This window comes from Typopeltis vanoorti, chromosome 16 (assembly GCF_054136105.1).
Source record: "Typopeltis vanoorti isolate ZY-2024b chromosome 16, IOZ_Tvanoo_1.0, whole genome shotgun sequence".
Taxonomy (NCBI): Eukaryota; Metazoa; Arthropoda; class Arachnida; order Uropygi; family Thelyphonidae; genus Typopeltis; species Typopeltis vanoorti.
In genome coordinates, this window is record NC_143564.1 from 67,224,358 (window position 1) to 67,252,200 (window position 27,843).

The 27,843-nt window shown below is 36.2% G+C and overlaps 1 protein-coding gene across 1 annotated transcript in view; it reads left to right on the forward strand.

Moving 5' to 3' along the window:
- Positions 1–27,843, forward strand: part of EndoA (SH3 domain containing GRB2 like, endophilin-A) — a 337,766-nt gene that overhangs the window by 215,885 nt on the left and 94,038 nt on the right. Inside the window, exon 10 of the mRNA XM_090406594.1 lies at positions 11,415–11,563. Coding sequence (XP_090262720.1) covers positions 11,415–11,563 — 149 coding nt within the window. The remainder of the gene's footprint in view (positions 1–11,414; positions 11,564–27,843) is intronic.

Here is a 27,843-nt window from a genome sequence, read left to right on the forward strand (position 1 = left end):
TGTCTGATGTTAGATATGATCTCTAGTTCCTCAACCTTTTCTAAATCCTGCTTGCTCTTCTGAGATCTGATGGTCTATAAAACTTTGTAATCTTTCCTTATTAATGCATCTTGCTAAATTAATAAAATCTTGCTAGCTTGTGAGATAAGGGCAATGGTGCAGTAGTTTTCATATTTGTCATGATTGTCTTTTTTTTTTGTAGATTGGGATAATGGTGGAACTAGTCCAGTCATTCGGCCATCTTCCAGATTTTGTTGCATAAATCTTGTATCCAGTTGACTGCATTCTCTCCAAGGTTTTTCGGCATTTCAGTCAATATTGAATAAGGACCTGGGGCTTTCTTATTCCTTAATTTTTTGATTGCTTATTCTACTTCACTTTTGAGGATCTCCATTTCCGTTTCCATGTTTTCAATAGCTCCTTCGTCGTCTTGTTGAATAGCTGGATCCTTGTAAAGCTCGGTGCAATACTCTTTCCATCTTCTGGCTATGTCATTTAAGATCTTGCCATTTTCCTCTGCAATTATATTAAGTTTTGGTTTGAATTTTTTGGTTATATCTTTAATCTTCTTGAATAAATCTGTTGTTTCATTAGAGTTGCAGTGTCTTTCTATTTCTTTACAGATGTTTTGGATATAGCTATTTTTATCTTTTTGACAAGATTTCTTAATGGCTTTATTCAGGTTTAGGTAATTTGGGTTTTGCCAATCTGTTGTTTTAATTTGTTCCTTTTTTCAATTAGTTGTAGGGTTTCTTTTATAATCCATGAGTTACCATTCTTCGTTTTTATTGGGATGTTTTTGGCTGCAGATTTTGCAATGGTTTGTTTTTAGGTGTGTCATGTGATTCAATGCTTTGTTCCTGAGGGTTTTTTTTTTTAGTTCTGATTCAATGTCCATTTGTGAAAAGTCATATCTTTTGTTGCTGTTATTCTTGTTTGCTTTCAGATGGATTTTTAAATTAGAGATTAATAATTGATGGTCTGATCCACAGTCTGCACCTGGCAGTGTTTTGGTGTTATTGATTAGTGTCCTCCATCTTCTGTCAATTAAAATGTAGTCGATTTGATTCTTGCATTGATTTCCAGGTGCTACCCATGTGTGTAGTCTCCTCTTGTTCTGTTTGTACATAGTGTTAGTGATTGCTAATTCCCTTTCAATGCAGAATTCCATTAGTTTTTCTCCTCATTCGTTTCTAATTCCCAGTCCATATTCTCCAATGATTCCATTCCATTTAAGCGATCATCATGTGCAAAAAAAAAAAAAAAAAAAAAAAAAAAAAAATGATTAAGTAAGGGAAGAGTTGAGTTATACTGATATAATCCTAAGACTACACAAAAGATAGCTACAGTAGTTTGGGCACTTAGCCAGGATACCAAGAAAGACTGCCCTATATCTTTTACAAGAGGGTTGGGGACAACTGTTCAGACAGAGAAAGACCGTGAAGATTTTCTCAGGATTGACATCTTTCCAACAGATGGTAAGGTTGGCAGAAGACAGAACCCAATGGAAGTAAAAAATTAATTAAGCATTCAGTTCATCCTGAATGGATGAGAATGAAAGAAAATAATAGGTTAGAAATCTGTCTAATTTTTCTAATCAGAAAATTTATAAATCTGAATTTTACATTTATATTTTGTTATAATCCTTCTTCCCCATGCAGACATTTTTTTTACAGACTGTCTGCCAATGTTATTCCTGTTCTGTTACTTTATTCTACATTACATACACCTCATTCTTCGTCTTCCCAAGCATTGCCTCAGACTCTTTCATTCAGAATTACACCTAAGTGACTTTTCTCGAAACTTTTCAAGATTTTGATTTTGATGTTGTTCTTTTTGTTCTGTCTATTCTGGGCTGCCATTTATCCATCTTGCCCACACAGGTGTTTACAAAATCCAATGCACCTGCAATTTACCCTACATAGGGATAAACAGGACACACATTTCCAACAAGAAAAGATGAACACAAATGCCACATTAAATTCCTTCACTGTGGTAAAACAGGCCTGTCAGACCATGCACTCTAAACTTGTCACAGAATTAATTGGAAAGGCACTAAGTCTCTATACTTCACCAAAACCTGGTTTGAAAGAAAATTCAAAGAAGCTTGAGATTTTGATTCATCTTAATTTCAACAAGAATGACTGATTAGTAATTCCAAGAATATGGAAGACCCATCTGCAACCCATGTAGGATCTGGAACATGATGACCAAACTCCAACAAAAGAAAACCCTAAGACAACAGAACTGTAAAGATGTATTTGATGTAGTTCTGCTGTAATTTTTTTAATCATTATTGTTATTATTTGACACCTCCAGGGAGTCCAAGACTCATCGAGGGAGGGCACCCACTCTACAACTCTCCATCTCCACCACTCAACCTCATCCACCAATCGCATCCTCCACACCAACACCATCTACTGTCCATCACCACCACTAGTACTTTCACAGACAAGTACAATCATCTGTATGTTATTATACTTATTTGTATAAAAAGTATTTATTTATTTTTTTTTGTTTGTTTGTTTCATCAGAGGTCAGGCTAGCATAAATGATTAACAAAACAGTTAGATTTAGCTTACTTTTGTGTGCTGTCATTCAGCTTGATGGTGACTTCATTATAGAGGCCAAAACATCGAGTATTATTTTCCTAATTATAAGTAATAATTGCTCGAACGTGTGTTTTTGTCTCCATAAATTTTACACAATGAATTTATCCATCTTAGTAGTTCACATTTAGTCTGATTTGTTCCACTATACTTTTATGGTGCTTGTGTGTTTGTTACAATTTATATTATATACCACAGAAGATGTTTCTGTCACAGAGACAAAATTGAAGACTGCACCCATTGTTTAATTCATTCCTTGTTCTGTTTTTTCATTCCATTACATGTCCAACATGAGTTTCATCCAGCACTGAAGCCTAAACCTGTGGTATTCTCTGTTTAATAGTTTTGTAATCTGAGTTATCACTTATTCAAGTATAATGTTGGAGAACATATTGACACATAGAGATAAGTTTATTACTTTCTTTATAAGGCTTTAATATATTATCCCTCTTTTTAAGACTTTTTATAACTACATCTTGACTATTATATACAGATTTGGTCACCTGAGTTTCTTGGTACAAGTAAGTAGTGTGAAGGTGTTGAGATGGTGAGGTGTCTGCGGACTAATACTTTCAAGGATATATTGAAGGCATGTGGGTTTGTTGATATGCAGAAATAAAGGAATATGATAGAAACACATAAGTTACTAAAAGAATTTTACAGGATTGATGAAGAAATTTTCATTACATGATAACATGAAGAACAGGTGGTCACCTCACTTCAAAAAGCTCTGTAGGAGCATCTTTATCATGTGGGGAGACTAACTTCTTTGCTTAGAGATTAACAGATCAGTGAGACAGGTTGCCAGAGACATTCATGAGTGCTTTATCACATAATGAGTTTGAGAAATGTGACTGGTGTTAGATGTGAACAATGGTTAATGACTTAATAGGAATGTCCTATTATTAAAATAATAGGGCATCTTTATGGTGATGCCTGCCAATGCACAGCTTTCATGGATGCTGTGTATATTGTCATTGCCTCACTGTAAATTATAAACTGTTTTATAGCTATTATTTTATTGATAATGATGGCGAATAAAAATCATAGGATGCTGTTGCTGCCTATACATTAGAAACCAAGATTAAAATCATTAAATTTAGTGATAGTATATTGAATGCTGAGATAATCTACAGGCTAAACTTACCTCAGACTTCTGTAAATCTGACAATTGTATTGCTGAAATGGGGGAACTCTTCCATTTCGGCAAAAATTATTCTGAATTTTTCATCATTTATTTAACTCACGTGAATCATTATCATCATCATAACAACACCGAATACTATATAGACCGGTTTGTCTTATGTTTAATTAATAGCTTCTTTTGAGGTCTATCCAGCTGCCTCTTTTATTTTATTTTATTATTTGGCTTATATTTTATTACTTGTTTAAAATATTGGATGCTGACCATTTGGTTTACATATTATGCCCAATTTTATTTATTTTCATTAAGTTTTTCTTTTATTGATTTTAAGTTCTTTTAAAATATCTTCAGTTCCTTTTTTAGTGAAATAATGCGTATTTTGCAGATCTTTTCATGAATCTAATTTCATGATTTATTAATTTTTATTCTTTTATTTATTTGCTGCCATATAATAATGTAGATACAGCTAAAGTACTGTATATTTTTAAGCATTTCTTTTTTTTACAAGATTAGGACTGAGAATTTCTATTTTTCAAAAAATTTCAAGTTTTAAATTTTTTTCTCCTTCACAATGATATTTCACATTCAAGATAAAGATATCCTTGAAGTATGGAGTAATTACTTTGAAAAACTGCTAAATGAAACAAGCAGTGATGACAGCACAGTGATAAAAAAACACTGACCAGGCATGCAGTCAGGAATACATATCCATACTTGAAGTAGAAAAAGCCATCAAAGGCTTGAAATGTTGAAAGGCAGCAGGAGTAGATGATATTCGACCAGAAATGCTGAAGTATGGTGGTATAAAAGTCTTACAGTGGCTGCACTGCATAGTTCAGAATGCCTGGACAGAGGGACGAATTCCCGATGATTGGAGCAGAGCTCTCATAGTACCCATATATAAAAAGGGAAATAAAACTGAATGTGAGAATTACAGAGGTATTTCCCTACTGAGTGTTCCTGGCAAGATCTATGCAAGTATACTTGAGAAATGGTTGAGAAGAATCGTGAAAGAAAAGCTTGGTGAAGAACAAGCTGGATTCAGCCCAAATAGAGGCTGTCAGGATCAGATCTTCACTTTACGACAAATAGTCGAGAAAGCATGGGAATATAACAAAGATCTGTATTTAAGTTTTGTCGATTTGGAAAAGGCATATGACAAGGTGCCAAGAGAGAAGCTATTCAATATGCTGCAGTTATATGGTGTCAATGGGGCATTATATCAAGCAATACTTAGTCTTTATTTGAGTTGTAAGTCAGCAGTTAGAATTGAAGGAAGTACAGGAAGATCGTTTAATGTTAAATCTGGTGTGAGACAAGGATGTATATTATCCCCTCTGTTATTCATTATCTATATGGATCACATTATGAAGGAAAGTGGTATTAAACCTGATATCAAAATTGGAGATGTTAATGTCAGCTCTTTGCTTTATGCTGATGATGTTATACTTCTAAATAAATCTGCTACAAGTCTGCAAGATTCTCTGACTAAATTCAATTGCTGTTGTAATAGATATGGTATGAAGGTCAGCAATAAAAAGACAAAGACAATGAAAATAGGCAGAATCATTGAAAATGTCAACTGTGTTGTGAATGGAGAACCTGTGGAACAAGTAAAACATTTCAGCTACTTAGGCACAATTTTTAGTGAAGATTGTAAATTAAATATAGAAATAGACAACAGAATCAGCAAAGCTAGTATGGTGGGAAAGTCAATTGAATAAATTCATATGGAATAAGAGAGAAATTAGTCGGAACACTAAATTAGCTGTATACAAGACAGTGTTCAAACCAGTTTTAACTTATGGATCTGAGAGCTGGGTCAGAAGTAAAACACTTGACCAAAGACTAGAATTCACACATATGAGAGTCCTGAGAAAGATTAGAGGCATGAACAGATGGCATCAATGGCAATATCATATTAAAAATGAGGATATTAGGAAAGAACTTGACATTGTCGGAATCCAGGAATGTGTTAGCAGAGCTAATCTCAGGTGGTATGGTCACTTAAATAGAATGGGAGAGGAAAGATTAGCAAAACAAGTGTTCTTCTCTGCCAGGTTGGCAGGAAAATGACCCAGAGGAAGACTAAGATATAGGTGGATTGATATGGTACAAAGTGCCTTAGACAATAGAAATATAAGATCTGATAATGTTGGAGTCTTGACAAGTAACAGACTGATTTGGAGGAAAATTGTAGATAGGAAGTTAGTAATGATGTAATTTTTTCATGTAGTACTGTCATATCCTGTACACCCTTTGAGGGTACATGGCAGGAATTTGATGATGATGATAATTAAAAGTGTTTATCCATTCTTATTTTATTATTAATAACTAATTTACTTCTGAGTTTTACAATAGATATTTTCATTCCAAGCTGTTTTACTATGATGTTTAAATTGTGTATTGCTCTTTGTAAATTATCTGCCTGATCGTCTGCAAATATAATAAATTTAGTTTAATCCTTTATCCAAGTGTGAGCAAACAAAGTTTGCACCTGAAAGTATCTTCAGGACTGGGGTAAGGTGGTGCAACACCATCACGACTCCTTGCAAAGGTGGAGCAAGCTACTAACACTCCTATCTCAGTATCTCCCATAATGCAAAACACATTTCAATCGTGGGCGCAAGACAGTCCATCTCAGCGTTGGCCTTCCACCCACACGCCAACACTCAAATTCCGAAGAAAATAATTCACCGATAAGGCCCCTCAGCAGGCCGTGCCAGGGAACACTTCCCCGGAGACTCAACTTGCTCCCTTCAGAAACACATTTTGCATTATGGGAGATACTGAGATAGGAGTGTTGGTAACTTGCTCCACCTTTGCAAGGAGTCGTCCTGGTGTTGCACCACCTTACCCCAGTCCTGAAGATACTTTCAGGCGCAAACTTTGTTTGCTCACACTTGGATAAAGGATTAAACTAAATTTATTATATTCTAACCAAGTGAAAAATAAACTTTCAACGTTTGCAAATAATAACATATTTATTTTTTTATTATGGAAATTTCTATATCTGGGTTATTGTTTATATTTTTATGTTGATCCCATACATGAGAGGTTGAGGGACCTATAAGCACATCAGTGTCGTGTGTGGGATGCAGATGAGGACTGAGATTTTTTTTTTTTTTAATTTTTTTTTAAGAGTTGCAGATTGTAGTTGCTTGGGAGTACTTGAGAAAGGCTGTTCCAGAGTACAGAGGTGGACAGAATAAAAGAGGATGAATAGAAGCAGGTTTGGTGTGTTTGCAGTTGCATGATAAAAGGGTACTACAGCTGCAGCTCTTGTATTAAGATAGTAAAGGAATGATGAAAGTAAAGGAATGATGGTTGCCAATTTGCTGAAGCAGTGACCATGGAAGTACCTGTAGAATTTAAAGTGTTCATTGTATTCATATTTCATTAATATACAGGAAAACTTCGCTTAATGCGAATTCAATATGTGCAATAATTAGTTAGCACAATTGAGTGAAATGATACTATTTCTCACTTTAAGCGAGTGATTAATAAGGTAACATGATTTTTTTATGTTACGTGAATTTTTTGTCGCCAATCTGCAGCAAGTGTCGGCACTTATCAACGTAGTTGCAGTGCTGTGGGCAGTGGCCGGTGACACTCGGCAGTTGATTCAACGCTATCATCGCAAGCACACATGCAAACTCTGTTCTCTTGCTCAATCACTGATATTATGCAATCCCTGATATGGAAAAGAGAAAGACTAATAAACAAAGTGGCAGTGATAAAAAGAGAAGAAAAGTAATTAGGTTAGAGGAAAAGTTGAAAGACATTAAGAGACATGACAAGTGGCACTAGTAATACAATGATTGCGTGATACCTGGGATACAGCGAGTCTACAGTTTGGACTATATTAAATAAGAGCAAAGAATATAAAGAACAAGGAAAAGTTGCTACTGCTTCTTTAAACATGCAGATCACCCAAAATCGAAGCCATTTAATGATCAAGATGGAACATCTTCTATCACTCTGGATTGAGGATTGTAAACAAAAAAGAATACCTTTTAATAGAAGGAATATTCAGGCAAAAGCTCCCAATATTTTTACATCATTGAAAGAGACCAAATTTCGAGAGAAATGTGAAAGCTTTACTGCGAGTTTAGGATGGTTTTGACTGTTTTAAAAATCAAGTTGGACTGCATAATGTATGAATAACTGGGGAATCTGATAGTGCTGATTAAAATTCTGCAGCCAAATTTCCTGAAGAATTGCAAAGGATAATTCAGGAAGGTGTTTATGACAATCGTCAAATGTTCAATGTCAATGAAACTGATCTCTTTTGGAAGCGTATGCCAACAAAAACTTTCCTAGCTAAAACTTGAAGCATCTCAACCAGGATACAAAGTATCTAAAGATCATCTTATGCTTTTATTAGGAGGTATTGCATAAGGTGACTTTAAACTCAAGCCTATATTAGTTTATCGTGCGCAAAATCCAATATCATTAAGAGGATGTAACCAATAAAAATTGCCAGTAATTTGGAAATCAAATAAGATGGCTTGGGTGATCAAAACTCTTTTCGAGGAGTGGTTCAACCGTTATTTTTGTCCTTCAGTTGCAGACTATTTCAAGAAAAATAATGTTACCTTTGAGGACCTTTTGTTATTGGATAATGCTCTTGGTCATCCTGGATGGCTTGCCGATCTTAATGAAAATGCAAAGATTTTTTTTTGCCCCGAAATGAAACTTCTTTACTTCAGCCGATGGACCGGGGGGTGGGGGTCATATCATTGTTTAAAGCATACTGTCTTCGGAGAACCTTTGCCCAGGCCCTTGAAGCAATGAGTAAAGAGAATGCAATTTCTTTACCCAAGTTTTTTTTTTTGGGGGGGGGGGGATACGATATGAAGCAAGCAGTAGGAAATATTCATTTAGTATGAGAGGAAGTCACCACCAGCAATATGAGAGTCGTGTTGCAGAAGGTCTTAGCCCATTGTGCAAATGATTTCATTGGTTTTTAATAACCCAGCTTGATAACATTATTAAAGAAATCAGCACAATTGGAAAAGAACTTGGATTTAATGAACTGGATAATGAAGATGTAAGAAACTTGCTCGATTACCATTCAGAGCAGCTAAGCAAGAATAATCTCCTTCAGCTAGAAGAACATCATGAATATGAAGAAAAAGAAGATAAGGAGTGCGAACAAGAAGAGAATGTTATGACTAAGAAGCTAACTGCAAAATAACTTGAGCTAGTTTTCAATCACATTGGCATACTAAGGAAATTTTGTTTGATGCTAATCCTGATACAGAATGAAGCTTCGAAGCCTGCCGAAATTTTTATAAAGTGATTGTCAGCTCTTGCAAATTGCATGAAAAAATGAAAAAGCACTATCTGAACATCTTTACTTAATTTTTTTATAAAAAAGTAGCTCAAATCAAATGTTTAGACATTAAATAAAAATTTAAGCAATTGATTTTTGTTAACTATGATGATTTTATCCTCGAATATATCATAATTTTTTTCAAATTTACACTAATTGATGGATGAATTATAATTATTGCTATTGTTTATTGTATGCGCTTAACACAATTTCTCTTAGCTCGCATTAATTGATGGATTAATTGCATTAAGCGAGGTATTCCTGTACATATTAAAAAGTGTTGGGGACAGAGATTATCCCTGTCTTACACCTTAGTTTATAGATTGTTTTTCAGATATTTTTTACTTTTTTTTTTTTTCATTATCTCTGTATATATTCAGTATTGCCTGTAATTAAATATCAGGTATATTTATCATTTGTAATATATACAAATGTTTAGATATATATCTAAACAATATATATCTTTTCACTTTGTTAAATGCTTTTTCATAATCTATAAACAAAAGATGAGTTTCCAAATTAATTGTAAATAAATGTTTTATCTATGTCAGTTACGTACAGTACTGTATAATCATTATTATTACACCCTTCGTGGGACTGGCAGATTCATTGTGGGAGGTTCATTCAACTGACAACATATTCTGTTAATGCGTTCCATTCACTGACAATTCTCCATACTCCTCTCACCACACTCTTACATAACTTCTAGGGATGACCTCTGCTTTACCCCTCTCACTGCCTACTCTTTTTATAATCTCCTCTGGGTTAATCCAATGAAATCTTCTGACTAACTTAAATGTTTCTGTCCAGTACAGTAATGAGGGTATGAAGCGCCTGTGGCAAGTGTTTAATTTGTGCCCCCCCCCTAACCCAACACAAGTGTCTAACTTGTCCCCCCAACCCAAATATGACAAAAATTTTGAAAAATTTAAATGTAACCAGTTAAATTTTACTAAATGCAATATGTTAAATACTTACTATTAATCCCATCAAAATGAGTTGCAGTGTGTGTTGCAGAATTTGTGTGTCTAAAGCGCGCATTGCCAAAATTTAAAAATACAATATAAAATAGTGGACTTTTATATCTATTTATTTATTTATTTATATTTTTTACATTTTGTGCCCCAAACCTAGTTGCGCCCATGGCGGGCACCTCTTTCGCCATGCCCTCGTTACGGCACTGTTTCTGTCAAGCCACCTCTTTTCCCACCACCATATTTCCTCCTATCCACCAAATTTTGCAATCCACATTTCTTCAACTTCTCTCTTCATAGCCAGCATTCTACAGTCCTGATATTGTCTTAGTCACTCACCTCTGGACCCTGTCCAATGTCTCCACATCACACTGAAAAAAAGGTAACCAGGTTTGAGCACAATAGTCCAAGTGTGGTCTGACCAATGCTTTATACAGTAGCATAACCATTTCCTTATCCCTACATGTTAGAGTACTTCTTATCATAGCAGCACTACAATGTGCATCTTTTGCAACACTAGCAATATGCCCTCTAAACTTCAGTCTACTGTCAACCATCCTTCCCAAATCTCGAATCTCATCCATTTCCCTCAGTATAGAACACAGAGCCTTGCATTTCTGCACTTTAAAATGCAATGCCTTGCACTTATTAATATTAAAACTACCACCCCACTCCTTTGTCCAAGTCAAAAGTCTATTCAGCATGACATATCATTTATAAACAAGTTAAACAGCAGAGCCCCTAGATTAGAACCCTGGGACACTCCACTGGTTACCCTTACTCTCCTTTTTTGAGACTTCTCCATCATACACAACTTGCTGGTGTTGTTCAGAGAGCCAATCTCCAATCCATCTAACCAATATATTATCTATATAATGGCTGCTTAAAAATGCTCTTAATCCATTACATGCATCTACAAGTGAAAATAAAAGGCAGTGATATGCTATATGATGGTAGTCTAATTAGTAACCAATTTATTAATAAATAAATCTGTAGATTTATTTATTAATAAATTGGTCAGGGTCATGCCTCTTTATGTAAGTATTACTGGGTCAGTACAACTATTATTAATTGAAGGAATAATGATAGGCCACAACTAACAAAGCACATGTTTTCTCACTATGATCACTACTTAATCTCCTACTTTATCTCTTGTGAACAATGAGATATTGCAAATGCAACCAGAAGTGTGGACTAACTACAAAAATAATTTTTTTTCAGAAAAACAGCTATACTTTCATTATGTAGAGATTTCTAAATAAAATAAACTTTATATCATTTTTCAGATATCGTTGTATGACTAATGATAGTCTAGTGTTTGTTTATTATTATCATTTTTACTTGGCTAGGAAGAATGATGCTGCTAATCGTCCAAGAGAATCTTATCAACCTAAAAAACTTGCTGAATTAAATATCCCTATGATGCATGATGATATTTCACCACAAGTTGAAACAACAGGTAACTTTAATGGTGCTCCAGGTCATCCATCAATTACAGGTATGTGTTAAATTTAGTATTGTAGAGAAATTTATTTCCCAGTATAAAATGTTTATGCCGCCATTACAAAAAGTATTAATTTACATTATGAATAACCCACTGTTGTATTTAGCTTTTACAGCAGTTTAAATTTAAACATTATTAGTATACATAATTTGGTAATATAATTTGCTTCTTCCATAGCAGTGTTGCTTTACTGATACATTGTATGGCTTGCATTATAAAAAAACTTGTTGGGTCCTGTAACCATTTTAGTCATTCTTTGGAACATGCATATCGGAAGAAAGCAATCACATAATCAGATGAATAAGAATTTTTTTAAAAAAATTTAAAAATTAAATAGCCTATAGTGTTAGCTCATCATCTAGTTGAGAAAACTTTTAGCCTTAACAAATAGCTAAAAAATAAAAGAAAAAGAAATCGACAAGTTAAAATTTGAATTTATTTTATTTTATATTTTATCCATATTTTGGGATAGTTGAATAAAGATAAGCCTGCTGGTTTTTGCAAGGATCCTTTTCCTACTGTTAATGTTACCGTAATACTGTTAAATCTGTACAAATACCAAATCCACCTGACCTTAGAATACTTTTCTCATATTTGGGGTAGTGTACCAAAAATCAAAAAAATTCTTAATGCTGTTCAGCAGACAACTTTAGCTAGTTAATGTTATATATTTCTTGTGCCTTTTTTTTTTTTAATGTATACTGCTTGAGTACCATTCTTCTACACTAATATCCATTATTCCTTCATTTTCCTCTATGACTATAAAAAACATGAGCATCAATTGATCAGCATCGACATACAGCCCAACTACAAATCCATTGAGCTAGCTCTTTTCCTCTTTCTTTCATTCCATTAGTCTAGTCTCTAGAACAGTTTTTTCAACTAGAGCTCCATGGAGACTTCTCTATCTGTTTCAAAAAGAGTATCAATAGACTCCTTCAAAAACCTCTAATCCATATATAGCACTAATAATAATAATAACACTGCTGGCTTAGTTGGCCAAATGGTTATCATATCCACCTTTCTCAACAGGCTATTTGTTTGAATCCTGCTGTTGGTATGGATGTTTGTGATTGTTTTCAGGTGGGAGATGAATTTCATCACCCAATATGAGACTGCTGCCATGCTTATTGTAGGCTTGTAGTCTCTTTAAAAAAGATTCATATTTGGTCTCTAGAGCATGGTTCTAGACTCGGTAAAAAATAAAAAAATTAAAAAAAAAAAGTCCTTAACCTGTTCACAGTACCAATGTACTATTGATTTACATAAAATAAAAAAAAAATATGTTGGCTAGAATCAAATCTATAACACTTCTGCTATAGATTTTCCACTCTTTTATGTGGAATTGGATAAACTGCCACACATAGATAAACCAAATGTTGAGGCTGTATAAGCAATTGAAAACTGGATGGTATTGGCCAGCTTATAAATAATTTAGCTTTCAACTTTAAAAAAAGGACACTTTTTAAACTAGCAAAATTCATGAATGAATTACAGAGAATTAACTGGAATATAGTTGGACTGCAGAGAAGCACTAGACTGACATTGAAATACTGGGAATAGAAGGCTATTTTATTCCAGAAATGGTGCTATTCATGGAGATGGTATTCTGTTGATATATATATATATATATATATATATATATATATAAAATAAGTGGGGGGGGTGCAGATAGCTAAATATGCACCAAATGTGAATGGAGAAATATGCAAATTTGAAACTAATTATGAATGCAGTGTTTAACATAGATGATTACAGAAATATTTTTCATTTCTGTATATGGAATAGCTAAAAACTTATAGACTATGTTGAAACATTTTATTTGTTGTTTTTTTTCTTTTAAATATATATATTAACCCTTACACCCATAAGAAATTATAAAACCTATGGCATATCAGTACAGTGTATAGGCAGGAGGTTACAGAGAAGATAGAAACTTGTTGACCTTGAATAGCTGAAGATTGTAGATAGTTTTCCTTGTTAGATTAAAAGGTATATTATACTTGATAAGAAATTATATTAAATTATAAAAATTATATTCTTGTGTATAAGCAAATAAAGCTTGCATGTCAGCCCAGCCAGTATTCTTGTATACAGATGCTGTTGGCCTTGCATGAATTTCCTCAGTACCCCATTATGGAATGAGTCCAGACCAGTTTTGACCTTTATTGAGTGGGAGCCAGACCTAGGAAGGCACCAAGGTTAATAAATCAATGTAGAAGCCATATATTTTCTGTGTACAAGTGTTTGGTGTATATCTAATCCAGAATATTTAATAATATGGTGATACACCATCTTACTATTTCTATATAGAAAATATATGACTTCTGCATTCATTTAACTTTGGTCTATCTCCCACTGATTTGATTTCAATGAAGGTCGAAATTGATCTGGGTAGCGACTTTTCCCGTAAGGTTTTTGCATTAAGCACTGAGGAAATTTGTGTTTCTGTAGTAATGAGCACAGTTGAATGCTCATTACAACTTTATGGGAAAAGTCACTACCCAGATCAGTTTCAACCTTTTTTTTTTTTTTAGATCAAATCAGTGGGAAATAGACCAAAGAATGCAGCTGTAATGAACTAAAGGCCCTAATGATATTTCATTTGTGCATATATTCTGTACAAATTTTTAGTAACTATGCAAACATTCTTAATTGTTCGGGTTCTTGGAATGGATAAAAATGAAAGGAGAGACTTAGCTATTATGGGCCAGTTTATAACCTTATCTTGCCCTTGGTAACCATCTCCGCACTATCTACTTCTTTTTGTTTAGACTCTGGCCCTCTTCTCTCACTTCACCCAAACACTGTCACAGCTGTAAAATCAGTTAAAAATTAACTCTTCCATCAGAAGAATGTCACTAAAAGAAAGTGTCTCTCAGTTTGTGAAAAGTCGAAATTATTCGCAAGTTGAAATGTGGTTGGATAATGTTGAAGTATGTAAAAAGGTTTTCTTCATCCTCTTCAACAGTATTGACATTGTGAAAGAATAAAAATGTGAGCACACTTACTGAAAACAACATAACCAAAACAAAACGACAAAAAAAAAAATTGGAAAGTGTGAGCTTACACATATCAATGAAGAATTGATTCAATGGTTCACTTCACAAAGAAGTGCTGGATCTCAGTCAACAACCTAATTTTTCCACTCGAAGACTCAAATAGAAAAATTTGCTAAATAATTTGGATGCAATGATTTTGTATACAACAACAGTTGGCTAGATAATTGAAAATCGTATTTATTATTAATTAGTACATACATACATCTTCAAGGCCCACTCTTCCTAATTGGGTTGTGGGGGCAACAGCTGCAAGAGGAACTTCCAATGGTCACGATCCTCTGCCACCAAGCTCAGGTGTTCTGGTGGGATTCCCAAACGTGTCCACCCAAGGTTTTGGATATAATCTATCCAGCAAGTCCTTGGCCTTCCACGTGGCCTCCCACCCTCTGGCTTGGCAAAGAGGGCCTGCTGAGGGAGCCTCTCTTGTGGCATTCTGACCAGGTGCCCGTACCAGCGTAACTGTGATCTCTCAACATGGAGAAGCAGCGGTTGAGTATTGAGGGTTTCCCGAATTGCAGAGCTTCTGACTCTGTCGAGTTTTGTCATCCCCGCAACCCCTCGAAGGAACCTCATTTCAGCCGCTTGGATTCGTGTCCGCATTCTTTCGGTCATTACCCAACTCTCATGACCATAGGTGAGGATGGGGACATAGACTGTATTGAAGACAGCCAACTTTGCCTTCTGGCTTAACTCCCTCTTCAATACTACCGAACGGCCAAGCTCCCGCAATATTGAGCTTGCTAAGCCAATTCAAGTATCTAGCTCTACGTCCCATTTTCCATCATCCATGAATATGGACCCAAGGTATTTAAACTTCTCCACCTGTCTCATTGGGACTCCACTTACATTTAGAGTGCACTGGGATGGTTGTCTTGAGACCACAAATGTTTCAGTTTTGGCCACACTGATCTTCATTCCGGCGTCTGCACAAACAGCTACAAACCTATCCAGGGTCCGCTGGAGGTCATCCTGTGGAAGAGCTAAGCAGAACTAGGTCATCTGCAAAAAGCAGACATCCAATGCTACATTTTCCAATTCTGACACACTCACTGCCTCGGCTGTGCCTATCAATCCAGTCCATAAATATTATGAAAAGGAGGGGTTGAAAGTTTATTTTTCACTTGGTTAGCGTATAATAAATTTAGTTTAATCCTTTATCCAAGTGTGAGCAAACAAAGTTTGCGCCTGAAAGTATCTTCAGGACTAGGGTAAGGTGGTACAACACCACCAGTGTTGTACCACCAGTGTTCCAGTACTCCAGTGTTGTACCACCTTACCCCAGTCCTGAAGATACTTTCAGGAGCAAACTTTGTTTGCTCACACTTGGATAAAGGATTAAACTAAATTTATTATACTCTAACCAAGTGAAAAATAAACTTTCAACATCTTTCTCTAAATCCAGAGTAATTTATTAAAAAAGGGTGGCACACCATTTAGCAACTCCTATAGGTAGAGATGACCTGCGAATGCTTCTTCCTGGTATCTCAGCTTGGGCCTGGCTCCCACTGAAGAGACCTCAATAAAGGTCAGAACTAGTCTGGGTAGTGGCCCTTCCCTTAATGCATAACATTAGACATATCCGCAAGGAGATGTGTTTTGCATTATAGGAGATACTGAGACAGGAGTGTTGGTAGCTTTCTCCACCTTTGCAACGAGTTGCCTTGGTGTTGTACCACCTTACCCCAGTCCTGAAGATACTTTCAGGCACAAATTTTGTTTGCTCACACTTGGATAAAGGATTAAACTAAATTTATTATAAAAAGAAAAGGAGGGGTGACAGAACACACCCTTGGCGGAGGCCAACGGAAACTGTGAAAGGTTCAGACTTTGTGCTGTTTACCCTGACACAAAACTCTGGGCATTCATACAGGGACTTGATGGCAGCTAATAGTTGACCATCCACTCCATATTCCTGTACTACTTGCCAAAGCTTATCCCGAGGTACCCGGTCATATGCCTTCTCCAAGTCCACAAAACATGTGTAGACATTCTTGGCATATTCCCAAGATTTCTCAAAGACTTGCCTTAAAGTGAAGATTTTGTCAGTTGTGCTTCTACCAGGACGAAAGCCACATTGTTCTTCCTGGAACCTTGACTCAGCTATGCTCCTGCACCGTCTTTCCAAGCACTTAGCATACACTTTCCCAGGCAGGCTGAGCAGAGAGATGCCACGATAGTTACTGCAATCCTTCTGGTCTCCCTTCTTAATGGCTGCTATTATTATGCCTGTCTGCCATTGCTTTGGTGCTCGCTCAGATATCCAAGCAGCCTGACACACTCGAGTCAGCCAGAGAACACCGTCTCGATTTAAGGCTTTTAGCATTTCGGGCCGAATTTCATCATCGCCAGCAGCCTTGCCCGATTTTATTGCTAAATGGACCTCTTCTGCTGTGAGACTAGTCATTGCCCCGATCTGCACCTCTTGGATGTCCACAACTGCTAGGCCACCCGGGTTAAGAAGGCTCTCAAAGTATTCTCAAAGGATATCCTGTGGAGGATATCCTTCTCAGTTGTTAAAAGTGCACCATCAGAGGCCTCAATTGCCCTTGCTGTGCACGATTTCCTCGAAGGCAGCGGATGGTCTGCCAGAATATTTTGTTTGCATTTGCATAGGATGAGTCTAATCTTTCTCCAAAGGATTCCCAAGCCTTCTGCTTTGCTGTCTTTACTGCCTTAGCAGCAGCTTTTCGTGCCTCAGCATACCGCAAACGCATCTCAGGTGACCTGACTCTAAGCCATGTTAGGTAGGACTCCTTTTTTGCCCAGACAGTTTTTCGGACTTCTTGATTCCACCAAGGTGTCCTTTTCTCACTGCCCGTTGCCACGCCGAGCCGCTTTCTGCCACACCATGAGAGTGCAGAGGCAGTGACAGCTGTTCTGAACAGCTTCCATTCCTCCTCAACATCTGCAGTATGCTTGGGAATCTCTTTGAACCTGGAGGAAATGTCATCTGCAAAATTCTTCTTCACAGCCTCATTTTCCAATGTCTCCCATTTCACGCGGTATAGCTGCTTAGGCCTACCAGCGTTGATGGTAGCATCTGATTTCTGAAGCCGTAGAGTGCACACAACAAGGTGGTGGATAGTTGACAATTCTGCCTCCTCTTCTCACACGAACATCCAACACTGAGGAAAATAGGTCTGCTGAGACTATAAAGAAGTCAATCAGAGACCTTTGTTCTAGTGTATCCCTGTACCAGGTATACTTATGGACTTCTCGGTGCTGGAAGAAGGTATTCATTATGGACAAGCTGTTAGTACAGCAGAAGTCCAATGATATCAACCCATTCGCGTTAAGGTCAGGGGCACCGTTCCTCCCAATCACACCCCTCCATGTCTGGTCATCTGTTCCAACATGTGCATTGACGTCACCCATTAGCAGGACTGATTCCATGTCTGCCACCCTGTCAAAAGGAGCATCCACTTCCTCTAGGAAGGCAGAGTATTCTGACTCCAGATTAGGTGCACAGGCTTGCACCACAGCCAAATCATGGTTTTTTATCTGAAGCCTTAACACACATACCTGTCCCCCAATGGGATCCACTCAGCAACACAATCTGACAGCTGGGGGCTTGTGAGTATCCCCACACCTGCCTGAGCAGACATTGTTGGGCTCACACCAGAGTAGTAGAGCTTCCACCCCTTATCCAGGTCGACAGTTCCAGAGCCTCTCCTCTTGGTTGAAGAAAGCCCGACTAAGTCTAGCCGGTAGCGCTTGGCTTCCTCAACCAGTTCCAACTCCTTCCCTGTCAGAGAGAAGATGTTCCAGTTGCTTAAAGCCATAGTCTGGTGCCGTTGTCCTTGCATTTCCATCCTTTTTCAGAACCATTTCTTTGCGCTGCCCCTAAACACCTCCCCAAACGGGTAGCGGGCCCATTGATGAAGTTTCCTCTAGCAGAGTGCTGAGTAGTGATGTCTAAGGGAGACTGTAACATATTTTTCGAACGGGTCCCTCTGCCTAAAACCCGAACGCGTCCCTTCGTAACCCTCGCGACGGACGATGCAGTATGAACATTTTTTGATGGCCTGATCATGTTACAGTGTTTGATAATGTCCTGTTAGCACAAGACGAAATGAAATAGAAAAATAGGAAAGATTCCCCTCAAATACTCTAATAGCATTCGGGGGAAGGAACAAGAAGAGAAGAAAGAATGAATCAAGGGAGGAAGAGGAGGGACCAGTCTACAGATAATATAACAGGTGTATATTACATGAAGTAAAGCATGGTCCAGCATCAGGTACTTCGGGTTTGCCACACCCGTACTCACTAAAGTGAGCCCCTGAGGATATTAATTATTATTAATTAGTATTGTTTTTAATTACAGAGAAATAAACTGGGTTTATTATTAAGCATAAGGTTTTAAAATTATGGACAAATAAATTATGTTTAATATTAAGTATATTGTAGTTTATATAAACATATTCATACAAATAATATCTAACTATGTGATTGTATTATTTTTTTCTCTCTCTAATACTTTTGAGTCTATTTTTTTATTGAGGTATTGAGAATTAAAAAAAAAAAGGAGGTAGATTTAACTCATCACTCATATAGTGAGTGAGTAATGATTATAATAAGGATCTTTAATAAAATAAAGAGCCAAAAGACTTCAGTTCAGCAATGTAAAATTATATAAATCAAGTGGATATTAAATTCAGCATTATTTCAAAGCTGAATGTAGAAACTATGAAAGTTTCGTAAAAAAGTTGACCAGAGAACTTACGGGAATACACTCACTGGCATTCACGAGTTGCCCTACGAAACTTTCATGGTTTCTACATTCGGCGTTGAAATAATGCTGGATTTAATATCCACTTGATTTATATAAAATAACAAGGAACTTTTGTTGGTCACCTGGTGCTCATTATAACAAAGTTCAACTGTAATTTCTTCTTGAGTATAATGTAGCTGAAGGTTGTAGTTATTAGATTCAATCTGTGGGAATATTTCAACACTGCCTTCTTTTGAATGTCATAAAGCATTTGTAGGAAGGAATTTGGTGCATCATCACATAGTGTATACCAGAATCTTTTTTATATAATGTTATTAGATAACAGCTCTTGTAGGTAAAAGATGTTTTACTTTTTTGATTTACGTTGATTTACTTCTCCAGCCAGAAAAGCTGGAGAAGTAAATCAACCAAGAAGATCTGATTAATTAGGCATTATCAAAAAATGAATGATAGGGAAATGAGTGGGAAGGCTTATGTGTTTGTCATACATATTGATTAATTTTTTTTCTCAACATAATTAGGTCTAATTAGGTCTTTGTGTTGTACGTTACAATTGTTCAAACTAGTCCCATTGTTATACCGGATTGTGGTTGTCTCACGTACTGTGACAAACTTTTTTAGTGCTCTGAAGATGCTGGATAGAATACCAGTGAAATATCAGCAATAAGATAATAAATAGTTATTTTCTTATCAGTCTGTGTTCTCATCTATACCGTTTAAATTAATCCACAGGTAGGGAAATGAGATCTTTCTTGAAAGAAATAAGACAGGATTGCTGTTTGATAACCCTGAAGTTTGCATTGCATAGTTGTTCTTTTCTTACTGAGCAATAATGAGAAAATCAAAGTTTAGTATGTTCTTGTTGGGCTGTGTCTCACACGTTGCTCATCAGATGAGAATTCACTCAACCATATGTTATGTCCCTTTCACATTGGACATACTCATTATTACAAATTTTCAGTGTGTGTGTGTGTGTGGTATTCCAGTTTCAGTTGTTTTGGTAGAATTTTATATGTAAAATTAGTATTTGTGAACCCTCTGAATGATGTAGAAAATCTCCAATATAATGGTGATTTCAAGTTATATCATTATTTGCTTTTGAAATTTTACTTTATAAAAATTAGTTTGTTCCTGCACCTGAAATATTTGAAATAAGTTGTTAGGATGTTGTATTTAATTGGATATGTATTTAATGCTATGTTAAAACTTCTGTTTTGTTTTGCTTGCACATATAAAGTATAGTGTGTGTAGGAGAGGAATTTTTATTCCTGTTATCTCTAATTATGCCAAATTATTGTCGCTAAATACAGTATATAGACTCTTGGTACTGTATTTAGTGAAACTATAAATCTTCTACTTTGTTTGTTTTGACTTGGATTGTGCAATATGGTGCACAGATCCAAGTCAAATCCTGTCTAGGTAGCATGTTATTTATTTATTTAGCATATGGGTAAAAATACAAGAAATAGATGAGAGAAAAACTATATGCAGATTGACTGTTCAGTTAACCAATTGATAGTTAATTATTTATTCTAATTTATGAGTAAGTGCAAGTTTCTGAGGCCTGCAGGGAAGGAGTGCATGGGGCAATCATAAATGAAATGGTGCATAGTCTGCATAGCACCACATATGCAAAAGGTTACTGTGAAATTACCCCACAGACTTGGTAAGTGGGCATAGGTGCAACAGCCTTGTTCTGTCCTAAATCTGTTTAGCTGGCTCCAGAGGTGTCAAGGTAGATTGAATCCTGGATGGTTGACAGTTGGATTTGTGATCAGGTATTGTTTGTAGTTCATTCAGAGTCCTCCCAATCCGGGACTGTCATCTGGTATTTCCACATGCCAGATGGGGAGATATTTGATGTATGGGAAGGTTGATGTTATTTCTCATTTTATTTATTTATTTTATGGTAGCTTCTCTTCTGAAGCATGGAGGAGTGATGTGGGAAAGGACAAAGCAACCATGGAAGGGAAGTAGACATTAAGGTACCAGAGATGGTTCTCATTGTTATGTTGAACTGTGTCAACAAGAGTCTTGTAGTGACTTTAGCTGCTAACTGGCAAGTAGTACTCTGCCACTGTACGAGAGTGGTTTGAAAATTTCTTGGCCTAACAATGAAAAATGGATTTATAATTTCAAAATTATTTTTTTTTTTAAATATAATCTCCCTTAAGACTAATACATTAATTCCAGCACCATTATCAAATCCCTGTAGTGGTTCTCAGTAAGATCTGCAAAATGCCCCTCTAAAGCTGCAATCACCTCTTGATTCGAAGAAAAATGCTGACGAGTGAGGAAGCGAGAGAAGTCAGATGGGGCCAAATCTGGGGAATAGTGTGGATGTTCCAACAATTCATAGTGCAGATCCCTTAATTTTCCCATTGCCAAAACACCTTTGTGGCCAGGCGCATTATCCTGATGAAAAATGATTTTTTTCTTCTGCAAACTGGGTCTTTTCTCACGAATTTTTTTGTCTAGTCTGGTTAAAAGATCGGAATAAAATTCTCCAGTTATTGTTTTACCCTTTTCAAGATCAATAAACAAAATGCCTTTATCATCCCAAAACACTGATGCCATGACCTTTCCTGCTGATGGAACTGACTTTGTCTTCTTTGGCGCTGAACAACTGGCTTCTGTCCACTGTTTTGACTGCTGTTTGGATTCTGGTTGTAATGGTGAATCCAAGTCTCATCCATAGTAATAAATCGATGCACAAAATCGGTTTTATTCTTTTTAAAACGCTCCAAGCACTGTTCACAGATTTTCATGCGAGTGCATATTTGATCTGCTGTGAGCAAGCGCAGCACCCATCTTTTTTCATTTGTAATTCTTCGTGCAAAATATATATCCTACACATTCTTTTGAAATGCCTATAGTCTCAGCAATTTCATGCACTTTGACTCGCCGGTCATCCAATACCATGTCGTGCACTTGATCAGTGATTTCTGGTGTTGTTACACTTTTTGGATGTCCTTCATGTTGATCATCTTCAAGGCTGGTACGGCCACATTTAAACTCAACAGCCCATTTCTTAATTGTTAAAAATGAAGGAGAAGAGTGCCCATAAACGTTTATGAACTTTGAATGAATTTCTTTTGGCTTTAAAGCTTCTTTTACAAAGAATTTTATAACTGCGTGATACTCAATTTTATCCATTTCAAGGGATCCAGACAACACTTTTGCTTCACACTGCTGTATAAAACTAACTACTTGATAGAATGGCTTACAATTTCATATGGATGCTTATGACAGATGCACAAACTTAGAAAAAAAAAAATTGCCGATGGTGTTGTGGTCTATGGTCGAGGCCAAGAAGTTTTCAGACCACTCTTGTAAAGATTAGAGACAAGGCTGCTTTCTAAGGATCAAAGCATTACAACCCAAAGTTGTGCCTATAAGTCTGTTTATGATATTTTCCCTAGTATGGATTCGATTTTGGATTAGAAACTTGTTGCAGAAGTTTATTGGATCTTATGGTTATTAGGTGGAAAGCTGAAAAAGCACTTTTGTTTATATTAGGGATAGTCCCCAGATTTTGAAGTAGTTTTGCAATGAGCTCATATCTTTGCTCATATTTCCTAAAGGTCTTTGAAGGTATTGTCTTGGGTAGTGATTGCTATGTCATAAACATAAACTTTCAGCTGGCTGTTGGAGGGATGCCACTTGTATACAGGTTAAATAGCTCTGGGTCTAGGACAGATCCTTGTGGCATTTATGCTGTAGGATAAATGATTTGCTTTTTTTTTGTTTTTTTTTTTAATTCGGATGGACATTTATTTTTCTACTGGAGAGCATTTATTCTAGTGGTTTAAAGACTATTTTGGCTGTTTTATACTAAGCCTATATTTTCCATATGGTGGCATAGGCTGATAAGTTTGAAAAAGTAGTATCTGTTTTTTAAGGCCTTTTGGTTCCAGCTTCTATGTGGGTCATGAGAGAGCAGAACTTGGTTGTAGCAGCTTCTGTCAGGTCTAAACCCAGCCTGTTCATTGGATAATATAACTTCTAGTTTTGGAGAAACCCTAGATTTCTCTAAATAAGGAGTACTGAGCAGTGCCATAGGTGATAGTTATTATGGTCATTTGGGTTTTGTCGAGACTGTTTATTACCTTCGATTCATTCCAAAGTTTTGAGTAATTTTTTATTCAGAAGAAATTAGATTGCCAGGTTTTTGTGCTTGGACCAAAGTAAGTAAGAAAATCAAAAGAATGCTATCAGAGCCAGAATCTTTACTTGTTTTGGTTACTATGACAGCTTCATCTAGAGTTACTTGATTGGAGTTTTTTTTTGTAAATGTAGGAGACATGATGAGAAAGCCTTTTTATAAAGGCGATGAATCTCTTTTTGGTATCTATATCTGTGGCAAAGAACTGTTATAAGAGCTTTTCTACTGAAGACAAGTTAACCATTCTAATGGAGTTAGCAGGGTTTTTTTTTTTTTTTTTTCCCCTGATGCTCTGGGTTTTTACCCTACATTGCAAACAGTCTGGCCATAGAACATATTTACATGCATATCAATTTTGCTCATCAGTTGAAGATAAGGAGGAGGAGAGGTGATATGATTGAGACTTTTAAACTGTTGAGAGGTGGTTACAGGGTTGACACTGGGGAGTTCTTTCGCTTGGTTGAACAGCGGGAAGGAGTCATGACAAGGGGCCATCCCTGGAAGTTACGAAAGGAAAGTGAGAAAGAGTGGTGAGGAGTGGTTTCTTTGCATGGAGGGTGGTTGAACCATGGAATGCATTGCCTGATGGAGTGGTGAGAGCGAGAACGGTCAATGCATTTAAGGAGTGGTATGATAGACTTTGTGTTTCTTAGGAAGGACTTCCCACGATGAGTCTTTTGACTCCATGGAGGCCTGAATAATAATAATAATAAATGAGAAGATATTTTAATAATATTTCTCACAAATAGTTATGACATGTTAAAAGAAAGTCCAACCAAAGAATATCTTTTAGTGGTTATTTGAATGGAAAATTCCAAGGGAAATAAACAAAATGAGGAAGACTGTCATCCTCATTTTTTTTATTTCCCTACAGTCCATGATGAAAATAGTTAAATTTCCCAGTTACAAATGATTGACAGAGCTGTACGAAAGGAATTGAAGAGCATTTGTTCAGAAGGGATTCAATTCATCTGACAGATCTCAGTGTGCAGGGACACCAAATTCATAAGGTTCTGGAAGCATCTGGAGAATGATATCCTAAAAATGTTCAGTGGATTGAGATTTAATGGTTTGGGGAGGGATATTATTTTGTTGATGTAACCATTCCTGATTAATGAGGCCTATAAGAATGTGCATCATCCAGTTGGATGGCATGAATTTCTGACTTGGTCGTAGTAATCTTCAGGTAGGCTGCACCGTTTGTCACTTGATCTGAGAGGGATGTTTTCAATATGCCTAAGGTCACTTCATACCAGCAATAGATTGATATGATCAAACGTGATAGGTCCATACTTGAATCTACCACAATTCATCATGTGAATGTAACCTTTCTTCATTCTCTGAGTGTCTGGCAGTGGTGTCCAGTACCAATGTTTCTTCATGCAGCTATATTTGCTTGTTTTTATTGGACAGGCATAACATCTTGAGTTCACAGGAATACTCAAAAAAAAACCTCTAACTTTTGGTTTAGAGATTATGCTCAAATTATTATTTGGACTTGAAATTTTACTGAAATATTTGTCGTATGATTATTTGATTTCTCTTAGTTCAGAACTTGTTTTGGAGAACATAACTTTTGAAAAGCTAACCTCTTACTGATATCTGGAGCAGGTAGAGATTAATCAAGTTTGATCCATTCAGGGTTATGACTTGGCAGATTAATAATGACCATCTCTTTTAAAAGATCTCATATATAACTGATTATGTTGAGAAATTGATTGGCTGCTTAAGGAGTTAACATACTAACTCAAAGGACTGATAAATTGAGACTGGTTTTTAAGAGATCAGATCAATGATACATATTACACAGTCCAACACAATTTTTGCTGACTTTTATATGAGACTTGTTTTTTACTAATTTGGATGCGCTGATTTCAAATATCAAACCCATTTTTCTCTATCACGTCAGGTTTTTCCTCTAGGCATTTTCATTTTGCTAATTTGTAAGTTTTTGATAGTTTTAAGGAGGCAGTACTATTTAGAGGATCAAAAAAATCAATTTTTTAATATTATTTTCTGAAAGTATGTACTTTTAAAAATCTGTTCCTAACTTTTTATCAAGAAATTCGAAAAATTCCTGAAGATATAGCCTATTATTCAAAGCGGTGTGCAGATCAGAATCGGAGCACTCACCGCTCTCGCTTGTTAGTAAACGAATAAATGCGTAAGAACCTGCAACGGCACGTACTGGCGCTTTGAATGCGAGAGAGGCCGATAATTAGATACATAACTACTTAACAATATTCATTAAAAATTACAAGAAATTTATAAAAAAATAACAATTTTACTTACACATGAGTTTCAGGGAATAAATTTTTGTTTGTAGCAATTTCTGCTGTGTGTTCTGTTTTGGCAATCCTTTTGAATAATACTCCAACAGTAGTCGGCCATCATGTGAGAATCCCATCTTCCTTGGTACCGATCTTCCATAGTTTTTAAGTTTTGATGAAATCTTTCGCCTTGTTCATCGCTTACAGCACCTAAATTCTCGGAAAATCTATCAAGATGACTGTATAGGAAATGAAGCTTTATGCTCATGTTGCAACCTAGGCGCTGGAAATTTTCAAGCATTGTTTCCACTAGATCTTTGTAATTGCACGCTTTTTTGTTTCCGAGAAAATTATTCGCAACCATCGTAAATGAAGTCCAGGCCTCTTTCTCAATTTCGTTCATAGAGTTGATGAAATTTGGGTCTCTCATTAAAGTTCTAATTTGCAGTCCATCAAATACACTGGCTTTAATTTTTTCATATCATGGAAATTTTTCACATATTGGAAACAGTCACCTTGTAAATCTACAGCTTTAACATACTGCTTCATTAGACCTAGTTTGATGTGTAGAGGTGGAAAAATGATTTTTTCTCTGTCGATTAAAGGTTGATTTATAACATTCTGTTCTCCAACATTTAAGGATATTCTAAGAGGCCAATGTTTCTGACTCCAGTATTGGTTTCTAGCTCGACTAATCCCAGAAGCATAGAAAACAAGGAAACTTTGTATATCCTCTTTGAAAGCCAAGTAAAAAGTTCACTATTTTAAGATCCACACAGATGATCCAGTTATGGTCTGTATATTTTAATAACTTCAGAACCTTTTTAATGTCCTCATATGTTTCCTTTAAGTGGACTGAATAGCCAATAGGAATTGAGCCATATACATTCCCATTGTGTAGTAAGACACACTTGAGACTTCTGCTTGAACTGTCGATAAATAAACGCCACTCATTTGGATGATATTGTACAACACTCATTTCAGTAAGTAAACCTGACACATTGTTACAGTAAACAAACCCACACTCGTGTTTAAAATATTGTACAAGATTACTTTCCCTGCTACGATAAAAAGTTATCTTCATATCTTGCTCCAGTAAGTTTTTTTTCATTTAATCTTGAAGCTAACAATTCCGATGATTCCTTTGATAGGCCCAAATCTCTTACTAAGTCATTCAATTCCGCTTGAGTAAAACGTTGCGGTCCAGAACTAGAAATTAAATTTTCATTGTCTAAATCAACATCTGGGTCTTGCTCCTCAAGAACATCTGGCATATCCCGATCATGCTCATTTTCAAGTAAAGGAAGTCCTTTATAAATTGACACGGCTATTTCATTGGAATGAGCAACTGGCCGAATTGCTGAGTCGAGATTTGGATACACAATTTTTTTCTTATTCTTCTTATTATAACCAGAAGTCTGAACTAAACAAAAATAGCAGTCATCTACGTGCTTTTTCGGTTCACGCCAAATCATTGGAATGCCAAAAGCTAATTTTTGGCATTTTCCCTTGCTCCACTGTCATAAATTTTCTACACATGACTTACACACTTTATTTGGAGCCCATGAATAGTCCTGATCTGCATGTTTTACGTCAAAGTATGCAAAGTGCACTTTCTTAACGAAATCAGTGATATTTGTCCTTTGACTGGGAACAGTAAAGCTGCCACAAATGTAGCAGAAGGAATCTACACTATTGACACATTTTCGAGTAGTAGACATGATGTATTTTCTTCACTGCTGACTAACATGCAGTTAACAAGACAAAAAAAACCAGAGACTTTATTGAAACGTTATAAGTGCTCATCATACTCTCACGATCGATTAATGATCGACTGATTTCGATCATTCTTTGTCCGCTATGATGCATATAGCATTCATTTGTTTTAGGCAGTTGTCATTGCCTACTTTTCATCACCTAAATGTATTAGGTCGGTTATCGGCCTCTCTCGCATTCAAAGCGCCAGTACGTGCCGTTGCAGGTTCTTACGCATTTATTCGTTTACTAACAAGCGAGAGCGGTGAGTGCTCCGATTCTGATCTGCG